The 16,292-nt window shown below is 41.2% G+C and overlaps 1 protein-coding gene across 1 annotated transcript; it reads left to right on the forward strand.

The window, feature by feature from the left end:
* The first annotated feature begins 10,692 nt into the window (after window positions 1–10,692).
* Window positions 10,693–11,951, forward strand: HES3 (hes family bHLH transcription factor 3). Its single transcript, XM_066572368.1, has 4 exons — window positions 10,693–10,728; window positions 10,827–10,922; window positions 11,041–11,122; window positions 11,542–11,951. The coding sequence occupies exons 1-4, from the start codon at window positions 10,693–10,695 to the stop codon at window positions 11,949–11,951; spliced, it is 624 nt and encodes a 207-aa protein (XP_066428465.1).
* The last annotated feature ends 4,341 nt before the right edge of the window (window positions 11,952–16,292 follow it).

Raw genomic sequence — 16,292 nt, forward strand, 5'->3', positions numbered from 1 at the left:
ATTGTCCTTCTTCCTCTTTTGACTAGTCACTGACAGCCATCCAATCAGTCCTATGCTCTGTGGCTGAATGGATTATTGAAATATTGCAATGGTGAGCTCGCTTGGGACTTTTCAACCGGAGAAATGGGCTTTTACAAACCGCCAATTCAAGTGCATTTATTACTTGAACAGAATGAGTCTTCCATAGTGCAAGCTGCTCTTTACAGAAGTTCTATGATCTCGCTAATACCAGTAGAAGGCGTCCTGAACAGTGTCCACATTTCTTTGATGCCCCTATGACGTGAGGCGGCAGGGTTTGATCTGAGCGATGCCATTAAATAACACAAATATAAAATAAGCAGCAGAATGGCTCCTTTTACACACAGGAATCTTCCATTCATATACAGGGTCATTAAGTATGAATTTGTCATCATACCTATGGCTAAAACTTTAGAAGCTTCCCTGTTGTGATAAGTATTCTATATTGATTTATTGCAATTTTTGTTATAGGTGTTTAGTGTTGCTAGCAGTGGCTATCCTCAGATAAAGATGTAGATGCTGCAATGCTTTGGCTATTGACCTGAGGGAGAAGTGATGGGGCGGGGAAGGCCTTGCATGATCTGACGCACTAGTTGATCATCTTTTCACACTGGTACTGACCATTACTAATTCAGTTTTTTTCGGTGAATTTTCCTTGGGCGCTGCCCCACAAGCAGGGCTATACACACCATATGTTGCACAAAGCCAGCGAGATGCTGCGAGCTCCATATCTAATTGACTGTTGTAGGAGCTGACACCAGTTAAATCAGGATTCTGTGTTATACAGAGGACAGTCAGTTGGGTTGAAATAATAGGACAGACCCCACAAGTGCTGAGTATTACAGAACCCGCAGCGAATATTTCACTTCCTACATTGTAACATAAGTTTGCACAGCATGGGATAAATCTGGTTATAATTGCTTCATGGAGATGACAACCTGGTCATCAGCACATGAATGAATAGACACACAAAGTTGCAAATGAACACATGTGGGATTGTCGAGAAGTTTAACAACCCCTCTGCTGTGAGAAGTGGCCTCTAATGCAATAATTGTGGTAGGTTAAATTGCACTGAAAGCTTAAGGGTGCTATTACATGACGCTGGCAGCCATGACTTGCCTACAATTGGCGGGCTGAACTTGCAAGTCCAGATGCAGCCTGGCAATTAGCTCTATATTGTCAGCAATACTGGCACTCGTGTAATAGCACTCTTAATCTTTATGGAAAACTATAATGTCAGTCATGTTTACTAAGCTTTCATAGCTACAAATATTAGAAAGTACTGAACTGAATCTTTAGTAATCTCCACATCCTGCCAGCAAATAGTGTATCCTTGCTTGTATGCAGACCCTGAAGGGTGTACACAATCCTATCAAAATGAATTGGACCCCTGAGCAAGAATCAAAAGTAGTATTTAGTTACATATTTTAATACTTAGGCTGCTTTCACACAACTGAGAAAATTGCACGAGATTTGTATGTTGCCATGGGCGCACAGTGTGCCCCCTCATATGCCAAGCTCTTTTTTGGTTGGTGAGAGGAAGCACATGTGTACCTGATGTTGCCCTTTTGGCAAATCGTTTGCTAAATGGTTATATTACTTCTTGTCCTATGGACGGATACTAATTTGTTACAGTTTTAAATGCCAACCCCTGGAATATTGTTCTAACATCTGGTTTGGTGGTGCCCCACAGCGACCGAGGGATGAGGCCCACGCTAAGGAGCTGGCAGGGTAGAGGTGTCACTTGCCACGGTGGCTCTACCAGACTCCTCCCTGGAGAGATGCACGGAACCTCGGCCAAGGCACCGCTATACATCTTCCAGGCAATGCTGGATGGCAGTTGTCTGAATCAGTGTAGTGGACTAGATGAGTTGTCACGCGTGACGCCACAGTTCTTTCACACCATTGATTCTCCGGTGGTAGAATAAAGAGAGTTCACACACAGAAATTGAACTTGAAAACTCAATCACTGGCAACTGACAGTGACCAGTGAACTTTACTGTATTCTTGCAGAAAATACAGCTTACTTGAACATGCTGGAAAGACAGCTTTTCCGTAGACCATCAGGGAGGAGAACACAGGATGAAACCAGACCCACAGTCTCAGTTATCTGTGATGCTCCGCTCCTGGACACACACACATTCCAGGACTCTGAATAACTCTGGGGGAAGAACACAACACTCTGCTGACACTCACTCAGTATTCTTGAAGTAGACACTACACGGTGGACTCCTTTACTCCTTTCACTCCTCAAAGGTGGTTCCTGGCATTGAGGGCATCAGGGTACCTTTTCTCTTCTCCCATCACTTCACTACATGAGGGCTGAAGGTACCCCCATGTGGCCAGCACTCTCCCTCTTTCTCAACCATTGAAATAGAAGGACCCAAGTCAGAAGACCACGACAGAAGAACAAAAACCACACCTAGCTTTCATATTTATAATCATACGACATCACGTGACTAGACAGACTTGTTACTTTTGCAGACATATCCCCCCCATTTTCAGACATTAACTTCTTGCATGCTGCAGCTGTGGAATACACATAACAGCAGACAAGACACTTTGCACAGTGCATCCACACAAAAGACATGACATGTATGACAATTATGGAGGGGCCAGAAATAGGTGTTTTGGGTCACTACAGTTTCTCTACAGACTCCGTCAATTTCTTGGAACTCAAAATCTCTGCCCACGATGGCTATTTTATCTATTGATTTATAGTGTAAGACTACAGCAACCAATAGTCTTCTTAATGATTCAAGTTTTTCATCCCCATCATTAGAGGAACAATACTCTTATTCCCTATGGTCAATTTCTCAGATTGAAACGTAACTGTACTTTTTAGGATGACTTCAGGAAGCAGGCATTGGATTTAACAGAGGCTCAAAGAACGAGGCTACCTATGCCTTTAGACGAGTGAGAAATACGGATCGACGCCAGTTGTTTACACCCAAATTTTGAAGTTCTACACAACAAGTGAGACTGGTGACCACCTTCAACAATCAATGGCAGGATCTCATTAGTATTGTAAACAAAAACTGGCAAATCCTAAGAACAGACCCCAGGCTACATAGTCTTATTTCAGACAGGCCTAACATAGTAGCATGACGTGCCCCTAACATCAAAGACTTGGCAGCCCACAGTCATTTTAAAAGGCCTACTGTCCCTCTTGACAGATGCTGTAGGCATCTTGGTAGCCTCCTGGACTCATTTTCTTCTAGCCTTTTCATCAATTTTGAGGGACACACAGTTCTTGTTAATGTCCCTGTTGTGCCAAATTTAATCCACTTCTTGATCACCATCTTTACTGTTTTCCATGGTAGATGTAATGCACTGGAGACTTTTTCATCCTCTTCTACTGACTGTCATGTTTTGCGGCCGTGAAAATCACGTCCACAAAATGTAGCAAAACCATTAATTTCAATGGTTTTGTTTTAGCTAGCGGGAGTCTTGTGCGATATTACTACGTGCAAGAAAAGATAGGACTTTCCCGATCTTTCTCACTCGTAGTTTTTCTACATGCAAGAAATGATAGGGCAGGACCTATCTTCCTGCTTTTCTTTTTCAAACTTGCACATAATAGCACAGAGTTTGAATAGTCGAAAAAAAAAAAAGAACGGTCTATGCGATAATACGCTCCATACCTGTGAACGTATTTGCGCCAGTATGAAGCTGCCTGAAATGTGATTGGCTGATTCTGAACACAATCACATCCCCAAATATAAGAGGGTGCGAACACTTATGCAACCACATTATTTGAGTTTTGCTGTTTTTCCACCCTAAATGACTTCAGTTTGTTTTCCAATGGAATTGTACAGATAACGGGTCACAGTGAAGGTGGAAATAAATCTAACATGATTCCTCTTTGTCACATTTTTTTTTTTTAATATGACAAAAACCTTGTATTTTAACAGGGGTGAGAAGACTCTATTCCCACTGTATGGTCCCATCTCAGCAGAAGAGCAACCAGTTGCCTTGTCTATTTAATTACTTTTCTGTATGCTACTTTTCAGTCCAGTATGCGCCATGTTCTCATTGAAGAGCAATAAAATGTGACTTTCAGAGCAAATTCCCTTTCAAAGGTGTTACTCAGGCTGCAATGTATCGGCTTGTTGTATCAGCATAACAAGGAGCCTGCTGATCCGTCACAGGGCCCCCTATGAAAAACCCAAAGGAGCAGAGCAGTTTATGATAAGGAAGAACATCATTAGGTAACAAATTGCCCTAAACAAGAGCCCTAGTTATCCTGACAATAGGAGGTCACTGGATGTCCCCACTCACATTCCCCACACAATGCAACTGCTGCCTGCACAATGCAACACATCATCTCTGGAAATGATTGTGCTCCACTTCAATGGGGGAAATCTCCATGCACTTCATTCAAAGAGGTGAGACTGAAGCGTGCTGTGCCCAGCCGCCTGGAAAAAGGAGATACAGTATAGTCCCTAGTCACAGCAATTACAGAGCAGGACTGCCTCATCTATGCATCCCCAGATTCAGGCGCTCACCTACTAAAGAGGATCTGTTATCCGTCACTACATTATTTTAAGGTTACATGGGACCATAAGTACCCAACAGCTGTCCCACCAACTATCACATAGGAGCAATAGTTGTTCAGAGAGTAAAGGCGGAATTAGTCGGAGTTCGCTTCCAGCTGCCCGTCTCCATTCACTGCAAACAGGCAGTCATTTATAGATGAACGAATGCCTGTTCACACGGGCCGATGGCTGCTTGGCATTTAGGTAGGCTAAAAACTAAGGGGCTTCAACAAGTGAGTGATTTTCCGCTCAGCGCCCTGTTGGTGGCCGCGGGACAATGGTCACTGAAATTTGCTGTTTCCATTTGAGAAATAATCACCCTGTCTAAAGGTCCCCTTAATTGTGTGTCTGTACAAGCTCCTTTTATTGGGCCTATGGTCATACCTTTTAGGCTACCCTCTCCCCTTTATAAGTTAGTGCAGAGAGCCACTGAAAGGAGTGACTACCACACCACCATATATATTTCTCTCTACAACTAATGTCGCCATCCTGATTCATCTTGATTGTACCCAATTCGCTTGTTACGCAGCTTTCCTAAAATCTTCACTTCTCTACAGTTTTCCTGGGAAGTTTTTGCTCTTATTCCAAGTCAGAAAACTTTACAAAACTTCTACAAGCCTATAAAAATTCTCATGGGCTGAGTGTCCGGATACAGCAGAGAGCAGGATGGAGACATGTAACTTTATTCCTGGGTATGTGGATGCCAGTCTGCTGGGACTTGTGGTGCTCCAGACAGGCAAGGTCATTCTGTAGAAAGCTCTAGTGTTGCAGGTCAGTTAGGGGAGATTTGTGGTGCTCCTGGCAGGACAGGTCATTCTGTTGAGGGTTATAGTGCACTGGGCAGGAGAAGTTACACTGCTGGAAGTAATACTGTCTGAGTGCAGGTTTATTCTGCTGAGACTTGTTGTGCCCCAGGCAGGAGAGGACATACTTTTGGGAGTTGTAGTTCCTAAACTAGGACAGGTTATTGTGCAGGGTAATATAATGCAGCAGACAGTATAGACCATGCTGATGAGACTTGTGAGGCCTCAGACATAGTACTGACCAAGCTGAAATCCCTTGAAGTTGTTCCGCTGGGACTCTTGGTGCTCCAGATACTACAGGTTATTTTGCTGAGTCTTGCAGTGCTCTATGCAGAAGATGTCATCTTGCTTGACCCCAGAAGAAAATTCTCTGCTGCATTTGTGGTGCCCCACTTAGAGGTAATTCTGCTGGGACTTGTAGTTCCATCACAAACAGGTGCTTCTGCTGAGACTTAGGATGGCTAAAGAAAAGAGAACTGTTAAAACTTGCAAGTAGAGATGCACGCGGGATAATCCTGCTGTCCCGGGCTGGAGAGGCTGCATTGCTGGGAATTATGGTACCTACCGTGTTTCCCCAAAAATAAGACAGTGTCTTATATTAAGTTTTGTTCAAAAAGGTTTAACTTTTTTGCATGTATAGCTGCCTGGACACTATTTAAATTGACTTTTTAAATTAATTGTTAGCAGGGCTTAATTTTGGAGTAGGGCTTATATTTCAAGCATCCTCAAAAAGCCTGAAAAATCATTTTGAATTCTCAAAAATTCTGGAAAATCATGCTATGTCTTATTTTCAGGGTATGTCTTATTTTCTGGGAAACAGGGTAGGAAAGAACAGGTCACTCTTTTGCATGCCTGATCATTCGTTCCCACAGGAGATTGGCCCTTGCCAGAAAACAAGTTGACCCGAGCATGGACCTACAAGAGGAAATTAGGTGACAGTTACTGAAGGTGCATGGAAACTTAAGGGCAGCGTCAGCCAAGTGTAAGCGCAAAAACACATGTGATAGCACAACTTTTTACGCTGAGAAGGTCGTGTTACCGTGCATGTATTGGTGCTTTTTAATGTGCTTTCTGCACTGCCGTAGACCGCTCACACCTACGTGTGACTTAAAAGACTTTGCAGCCTAATTAGCCCCGGTGTTTTTGATTTGACTGCAAAATTGCACATGTCGCTTTTTTTTTTTTTTTGCACATGCAAAAGTGAAAATGAACCCATTGAAAACGGGATCGTCAAGGGTCTCCTATTGTTTTGTATGAAAAACCTCACATCGCAGTCACGTGCACATGGCATGCAATGTGATGAGTTTTCCTGTCCTATTGAAAACAAGAGGCAATGCATTCTGAGGGAACGCCCAAAGATAGGACATGCCGTGTTTTCCTTTTCCCGCAATACGGAAAAAAAAATCGCTCGTGTGTATGAACCAATTCAAAAGAATGAGGTTCACATTTGTGCGTCTCCCAACGCACAAATCTGGGCACAACGCTGTTGGGTTTTATAGACTCCTATGGGAGGGAGAACGGCATACTCGCAAATACTAGTCGCAACATGCTCGTGGCTACTATTCGTTCACGCAATTTAACGCTCGGATGTTTTAGTGCGGCTATCTGAGCATTAAACTGACGCTCGTGTGAAAGAAGCCTTAGGGTGGCTATTTAATGTCCATTCCCCACACTATATCATAAAAAAGTAAAAGTTTTTCCTAAAAATATCCGAGACTTCAATGATGTATAGTGTATAAATATATATGCCTCATTTTCAAAGAGGAAGTTATTGCTATGCCCCCTGCTGGAACAGTCTGTGCATAATGGGGCCGGGCTCTGTATAACCTATATATACCGCAGACTATAGTCCAGCAGTGCACAGTTTATGGGGCAATATCTGCAAAGGCTATTAGATCCTGCCCCAATCTCCAGTCTTGTTTTGTTCCTTTTAACTGCAAATGACGTGGCAAGATGGTGCTATCCCCCTGCAGGCACAGCCAGAGCATCATTAAATAACAAATTACCTCTACAGCTCTGCTAATTTGTTAATTTCAGGCTTTTGTCTTGCACACCACACTGTTTTAATGCAGAGAGGTGCTGCTTTATTGTAGTGCTGAATTACACCTATTAATTGCCAGCCACAAAGACCCTGTATAGAACATATGCAGGGGGCTGACTCTACTATGGGGGAAATATTACACTAGAAGCCTCCTATGGTTCTAAACTCACAACTGTTCTAGTATGTTCCTTTATCTTTGCTAGTTTTATATATTCTCCTGCCTTTCCCACTACATACCATCCATCACTATGGCAGGTCCTCAAAAACTAGGAGTTCAGTCTCTGCATGCATGTACATGGGACGACTGTCGTTCAAAACCCAGAGAGGCACGGGGTTTTGAACAACTCTTAACGATAATCGTCCCGTGTAAATGGGCCTTAAGGAACTAAATATACAAGTTCTAAAAAAATGATCTTCCTACTGATAACATGCACAAGAACTGAAAGTAAGCAAACACTGAATGAACTGACTTTAAATTCAACCTTGAACACCACAAGTGTTGCTAATGAGGTCTATAATCAACCTTAGGGTGAAGCCACACGAACGTATATCGGCTCGGTTTTTACGCCGAGCCGATATACATTGTCCTCCTGTGCAGGGGGGGGGGAGGATGGAAGAGCCAGGAGCAGGAACTGAGCTCCCGCCCCCCTCTCTGCCTCCTCTCCGCCCCTCTGCACTATTTGCAATTGGAAGAGGCGGGGAGGGGTGGGGCTAAGTTCCGAGAATTAGCCCCACCTCCGTCCCACCTCTCCCTATTGCAAATAGTGCAGAGGGGCGGAGAGGAGGCAGAGAGGGGGGCGGGAGCTCAGTTCCTGCTCCTGGCTCTTCCATCCTCCCCCACTGCACACGAGGACAACGTATATCGGCTCGGCGTGAAAACCGAGCCGATATACGTTCGTGTGGCTTCACCCTTATGGTGAGAAAAGCCCAGTTTTTCTGATTTTAGAACTCAAAATCCCCTACATCAGTGTTTCCCAACTTCAACCCTCAAAGCACCCCAACAAGTCATGTTTTAAGGATCTCCTATAGTAAGAACACCTGTGGTAATGTCTGAGGCACCGACTATAATTACATCACCTGTGCAACACTGAGGAAATCCTGAAAACATGACCTGTTGGGGGTCCGTGAGGGCCCTACATAGACATACAGTTAAATGTTAAAAACCTGGTTGCCTGCATCCACCACTAGAGGGAGCTCGCTGCATACTGGTTATTACATTAAGCCCTAAAATAAGTGACTACATTTTTTTATTTTTTGCTGTTAACTCTTTTATTTATCCATTGATATACATCTCTGAGGGCTGTTATTAAAATTGCTTTATTTTTCAATGGTACTATTTAATGTACCCTATAATGTACTGAAAACTTTCTTTGGTGGGCCTTGTCTTTACAGGATACACACTGCGGCAGAAATTACATAAATACTTTATTCAATGGATCAGTATGATTATGATGATGCCAAATTTATAGTTTTTTTTTTTGATCTGCTAGTTTTAAAATATATAAAATATCTTTGGGAAAAAATGAAATTATCTTCTGACTGCCATAACTTTTTTATTTTTCCGTCTATATAGTTGTGTATGGCTGCCTGCACACGGGTGAGTCGGGACCCTGTGCCCGGTCGGCGTCCTCGCGGAAGTCTTTTTGCTGTACTGCAGATGGTCCGCACAGTCAGCTGTCAGACATGCACAGTACAGATTGTTTTGTTTTCTCCCAGCGATGACGCGGAATCCGCAACTTTTCGGCAATGTCATTGCGGAAGGGCCGTGGATTGGACGGCTTCTATTGACATTTATACGACGGACTGACTTCTCATATATGCTTTCTGTTTTAAATGGATTGCAGACCTGAAGCTTTGTGGAGTCTCTTTTTCAATGTGTACATTGCTGTACAGCAAAAACTAAAGTAATCTAGCATCTCCTGATTAAATACAAGACTTGTCCAGCCTCTTTAAACATCAAATAAAAGTCCTATTCTTCTAGTCCTGTGCAGAATGTCAGCACAACAACCTCCTTCTCTCTTCAAGGAATTGTTACATTACAGAGAGTAGACCTTGAAGATAAGTGTATTTCTGCACCTCCTCCAGTCTCCAGCCTATTCTCCCTGATTCTCCACACTCTTGGAAGAAGAATCAGCTGAGTGGGCACTAACAGCTGCTGCGCGCATCCAACTCTGCTGCATTGTAACTCATTGTGAAGAGATTTGGTAGATAGATAGATAGATAGATAGATAGATAGATAGATAGATAGATAGATAGATAGATAGATAGATGATAGATAGATATGAGATAGATAGATAGATAGATAGATAGATATGAGATAGATAGAGAGAGATGAGATAGATAGATATGAGATAGATAGATAGATAGATAGATAGATAGATAGATAGATAGATAGATATGAGAGATAGATAGATAGATAGATATGAGACAGATAGATAGATAGATGAAAGTGAAAGGGGACACATTTGGAGAATATTTTTTTACTTTTGACCTACAGGGAGCATAAAAATTTCTATAATGAGTCAGCACATGGGGCATGGAGGGTTGGCTGTAGATCCCATCACATTGTGGAGTCACCTGCTGGGGAACAAGCCCTGTGTGGGGTGCTATACAGATATTAAGGGTGTCACAGTCACATTTCCTATACCCTAAGTTTACTATGGAAAAGCTTATCTCTGACCCTCTATTATCAGCATCTTTAGTTATCTCTCTCACATATGTAGCAATCTGTTGCATGTCCAGAAAATATTTAAATAATATATCAGTATATATACTGATATATTACTGATATATTATTTAAATATTTTCAGCTTGTCAATCTCCTTGGAAAAAGTTAGTTGGGTAAATTAGAAAAGATTAAACATGTCACCCATTTCATAGGAAGTTGGTAGGCATTCAGCTAGACATATCTATTTTTCCCCACTGGTAGAAGTTTGTACAATTCTTGCCAGAATATCTGTTATGTTCAAATCATAGTGAATGCAATGTAGAGTATCTATCTCATATCTCATATCTACCTATCTAACCTTATATATGTCTGTTGAGAACAGCAGTGCAGAATCTCTTTTGTGAAGCAGGTTCTATAAAACCAGTGTTTCTTCAATCATTGTGCTATGAAAGAGTTCATGGTTGATTGGACATTGGAGTCAGTCTTTTGTCTTTTGATGCCCAAAAGCCACAGGTCAAGTGTCTTATTCAGATGTAAATGACTGGATTGTATAAATGGGATTCCTTCAGTGCCAACATCACACTTACAGCTTGTCTTTCCAGAGAAGAGTCAATAATCTCCACCATGGTGACCAATCTAGAGTCCAGCAGCTTCAGGAAGGTCAGTATACTCTCAATATGATGTTTTCTCCAGTTGGCACAATTTCTATTCGGGTATAGCCAATTAGCAGACCACTGCCAATGACTGTTATCTTCCAGGTCTCCAAACCACTGATGGAGAAGAAGAGAAGAGCCAGGATTAATGTGTCCTTGGAGCAACTGAAAACTCTCCTGGAAAAGAATTACTCCCAGAATGTAAGTGATCTGTTTTCTGTTCTCTGACAAATGTTGGGTAATTCTTATTAAAGCTCACATACAGTATATGGAAGGCAGAGCTGTTAATATGAAATTCCATTATTTTGTTCCTTTACAGATTCGAAAACGCAAGTTAGAAAAAGCAGATATTCTGGAACTTACTGTAAAATACTTGAAAACTCTCCAGAACAGCGTACAAGGTAGTGAATGAAACTTCATCCTGTCTGGCTTGCTTTCAGGTTTCTTCAGATATGACTGATTTATCTATCTACCTATTACTTCATATCTATTGATTCATTTCCATCTATTTATCTTCCCTCATATCTGTCCATTTAATTATAGCCGTTCATTCATTTATAGCCGTTCATTCATTTACAGGCGTTCATTCAATTACAGCCGTTCATTAAATTATAGCCATCCATTCAATTATAGCTGTTCATTAATTTCTAGCTCTCCATCTAATTCAATGTTAAAGAAGCTGACAGGACTAAATAAACAGTAATATTGCTAAAGCAAGTGGAAATGGGGATTGAGGGATAGCGGTAATGGATTGGGGCCAATGATTTGAGGATCTTTAGATTTTTCGTTGAAGCTAACCAATGATCTCTCCATCCAGCAGGTGCTCCAGTCTTCAGAAGTTCAGAATATCAAGCAGGGTTCAGGAATTGTCTGAACATTGTTAGCCAGTTCCTGCTGAAGTCTGAGGAGTGTGGTGGACACGTAGGACATCTCACTCTAAACAAGGACCAGTCCCTGGTCTTGCCGACACCTTGTTTCAGCACCAAGGACAGCAGCCTAATTTGTAGTGCTGAATCTCCTACAAGATTCTCCTCTGACCAGAAGTCCACAAATTCTGCGCAGCCCAATACATGGAGTCATCAGTCCGACAAATTCAAGTGCCCATCTCATGAAGCAGCACCTTCTTCATGCAGCATTGAGCAGCCAGCACTGTCCATAATCCCCAGTCCTGTTATTCTGAACCCCAGTAGCAGCAGATCTCCAGTGCAGAATGTGTGGAGACCCTGGTGATCCATCTAGACCCATAGTATCGCCTCCTCAGGAGGCAAACCTCTCTGTTCTTTATAAGAATATATGTAATCTTGGGTATTAGATGCAGCTCAGTGAGATTGTAAAGTGTATATAGCCTACATGAATCACTCTTTTTCTACTGATCATGATATATGTGAAGTTAAATAAAGGTAGAAATGTGTAAAGCTAGAGTTTGCTCAAATATATTTAAATGATTTGGGAGTTTGGGTATTTTATACATTGTTATAGGAAATAGAAAAGTCATAGAAAAGTTACCCAGGCTAGAGAACCTTTAGCCTTGTTCTCACTGTAATTGGCAGGTTGCCAATAGTGAATACTGGCCGTGTTAACTTGAGTTTTGGCAGTTATAAAGGACTTTTCCCTAGTGAACCCCCAGTGATCATATCCAATCTGTGGGGGAACATGGCCAGTATTCAGGGCCACGGGTGGAAAAATTAACCATTAAACAGCTCCCGGTGAAATCCATGAACTGTTTATATGATGCATGAATGAAAGGTGCACTGATTAGATGCTCATAGTAGCTTCTCTCTTAAAAATGAGGGACCTCCTCTGTTTTGCACATAATGTCTTACTGGGGTGTTTGTATTTTTTTTAAATTGCCAATTTCAGTATAGTTCTTTTTATTGCTATGAGTGACCCTAGGTATGCAACATCGAGTATTTCTAGTGTGCCCAGCCATTCTTTGTCTGGTACAGTGTGAAGGCACTATACATTGTAATATATATGTTTGGTGTTAGGGGCGAATGGTTTGTATTATGTATGCACTATGCTATATATCACAGGTATTATATGAGCACTAGGGCTGTTTTTAGTAGCACTATAAGTGGTGTTATTACATGTTCACACTTGATGAATTGCCACCCACTCTTGTGGTCTTTTAGTATCTAATTAGTATCATGTAGGCATTTAAATCTTTGGTCATTTGATGTACTACGTTACTGTGATTATTATACATTAGGATTCACTTGTACCACAATAGTTGTATTACATTTCTCCCTGCTTTCTCTGAGTGATATGTGCTGCCTCTTTTTATTTGCTATTTTATATATTAATTCAATAAAGATTTACATTTTTTGATAATGTTGTGGTATATATATATATATAATGATTAGCATGTAAATGTTCAGTAATTAATACATAACTTTTCTTAATATTAAAAGCCAAACCCAAAGGTTAGACTCATGACTTGACTCTTGGCTGAATGATATGTCACATATAGGAGTAGAAAGACTGTATCTTGGGAATGCATGTATATTGTATAGAGCAACAGTAGTTGCCCCTATAAACCTTTAAGACACAATTGCGCGGTGCCGATGGGTTCACATGGTAGCCTGGAGCCTAGTGAAGGATGCTTACTTTGTTTTCTAGCATTACTTATTATCCACTTTTTTTTGTGCACCCCTTGACTTAGGGCTCCTTCACACAAGCATTTGGATAATTACGCGCACCTCAGCACAACATATTTGCGCGTATCGGCATATTAGACTGTGCTTTTTGCACTCGCAGACCATGCTCATTTGCAGACCAACACGCCCTGATTTAAATGGCTGTTTAGTCTAATGAGTTCCAGATGTGTTCTTTTTCCAGTGGAGTGGTGCTGTTTTTAATGCATCTGCATTGGTGCACACATCATAGACCTCTATGGGGACCTTTGGTGCACAAAAGTAGGGTATGCTGCATTTTTAAATTTTTATTTCTTCGCACGTACAAAAATGGAATTTGTATGAACCCATCGTCATCAATGGGTTCTATTATCTACGTATTGTGTGCACAAAAATGACCTATCATCTGAGAAATCAGAGCAGAATAGGGCATGCTGCCATATTTTTATACAGGCCATGTCTGCACAGCCCTATTGACTATAATGAGTCTCAGTATGCGGTCTGGGTGCAGTCAGTTGCACTCATGTGAATAAGTCCTTACTAATCAGCACTGGCAGCACATATAATCTCTTCATTAATAGAGGCCATATCAATTATGAGGTTTAACATTCTGAATATATCTCTTGTAAATAAAACACTTCATACGCAATGACCCGCTAGCGTTCTACTCATTAGACATAATATGCAATGAAAAGAGAAAAACGAGCAAGACGTTATTACATTCTAAAACATAATTCATAATTCCGGCTTGAGCAGTGCTCCGATTAAAAGCTTATGTCTCAGCAGGTCTCTGGGTATTGTCAGGGCCAATTACCGACTCTGCGAGTCATTGCTGGATCAAGTGCTGATTTTATCAAATGTTCTCTGAGTGGACCAGGCAGCGCTCTTTACTGATCGCATGCAATCAGGGAAGAAAATCCTATTTGTTCCATTTCAGCTAGATGGATGCACACTATGCACATTACCCAGAATATGCGCTATTCCCGAGAGACTCGAGTGCAACTTGCACTGAACAGTTCACGGACACCCATTCGTGTGCTGTCCAATATACACGGACTCTGTACACTGACATGTCCTATTTCTTATCCATTAAACGGACAGGAATAGGACATGCCATCAGTTTTTTTTTTCACGAAGACCATCAGTCCGTGTGAAAAAGCGTCCATATTTATACACTTAGGGCGGCTTTAGACGAAGGTATGCGCAAATATGCGTGACTCACCGCAATGTATTTGTGAAGTGAACGAGGTTAACTTGCACACGTATCAGCGCATAGTACTATACTTTATGTATACGCAGGGCCTGTTCACTTGCACGACACCTTGAATTAAAAGGCTATTTAACCTAAAGAGGTCCACATGTGTTCTTTCACAGAATTGCGCAGTGTGTTGTGCATGTTCTGTTTTACGTGTACATTGGTGCACCTTACATAGAATTCGGGCTTCTTTGGACGGACATATTTGCGCACGCAGCAAAGGTCCTATAGGAGGTGTGCATTGTGCAACACGCTGACTATGCTTTTACATGAAAAAACACATTTGGACCGCATTGGGCTAAATAGCCTTTTAAATCAAGGCGTTGGGGTGTTGCGCGCACATATGAACAGGCCTTGCGTACGCAAAAACTACTGAACTATATGCCGCTTGACGCACAAATCAACCTCGTTCTATTCTGTGTTAGGCACGCAATGTTTGCATATACAAATATGTCTGTCAGAAGGAACCCTTATAGGCGATAATGGAGCAGCGTATGGCCCTAAATATACAAATTTGATTAATGCTACAGATACCCTGTTTCCCTGAAAATAAGACATACCCTGAAAATAAGACATAGCATGTTTTTCCAGAATTTTTGAGGATGCAAAATGATTTTTCAGGCTTTTTGAGGATGCTTGAAATATAAGCCCTACTCCAAAATTAAGCCCTGCTAACAGTTAATTAAAAAAGTCAATTTAAATAGTGTCTAGGCAGCTATACATGTAAAAAAAGTTGAACCTTTTTGAACAAAAATTAATATAAGACACTGTCTTATTTTCAGGGAAACGCGGTAGTTGTACAACTAAAAATATTTCACACTATATCCAGTGTAAGAGACAGACAGACGATAAGTAGCTATTTGATTTTCTGAAATTCCCCGATGCCACACTCCCCTCTAGGCGATTCTCAGTGGCATAAATAATTGGTACAAAATGCTTATCCAGCAATTCTTGTCCCTAACGGCTATTAATAGTGCTAGTCCATTCTGACATTAACTAGTGGAAAATTAGGCGACATGTCCCATTAAAGTGAAGATGTTATGGTCCCAGCGAGGGGTGCAGCCTTCTTCTTGTGGGATGGGACTGCTCCCGGGATGTGTAGAATCGGTTTCACGGTCTATCTAGGAGCACAGCTTCTTGCTAATAACTAGCTTGTCTCTGCAAATTTGCAATTCTATACGCTCCTAGAAATAGTGCCCAAGCCTCCAGGACAGTCTCTCACACTGAGTACACTAATAGAAACATTATTTTCCCCAAATCCCAATCCTGGGGACATTAAATAGGGTAAAATAACAGTATCCTACCAGACTATATGAACATTTCATATGGATCATATGGAAGTACTTAAAATAATTTAGAAAATGTATATTGTTTAGAGTACAAACTACACATGCAGTATATACTGCTCAATGCCCACTATATACTATCAAATAGCTACAAAAACACATGTAATGCAGTTAATAAAATAATAAACCGGCAAAGTAATAGCCAAATACATTTTAAAAGAAAAAACTAATTAATGAATAGATACATTACACAAAGGTCCACTCAGTATGGCTTTCATGATAGTAAATAACAACAAATGTAATAGGACTATTTATTATTATAGCAATATAACAGCAGCAACAAAAATAACAAGATATGCAAGATATGTTACATCACTTTAGATAAGCCATCATTTAT

Source organism: Eleutherodactylus coqui, chromosome 6, assembly GCF_035609145.1.
Source record: "Eleutherodactylus coqui strain aEleCoq1 chromosome 6, aEleCoq1.hap1, whole genome shotgun sequence".
Classification (NCBI taxonomy): domain Eukaryota; kingdom Metazoa; phylum Chordata; class Amphibia; order Anura; family Eleutherodactylidae; genus Eleutherodactylus; species Eleutherodactylus coqui.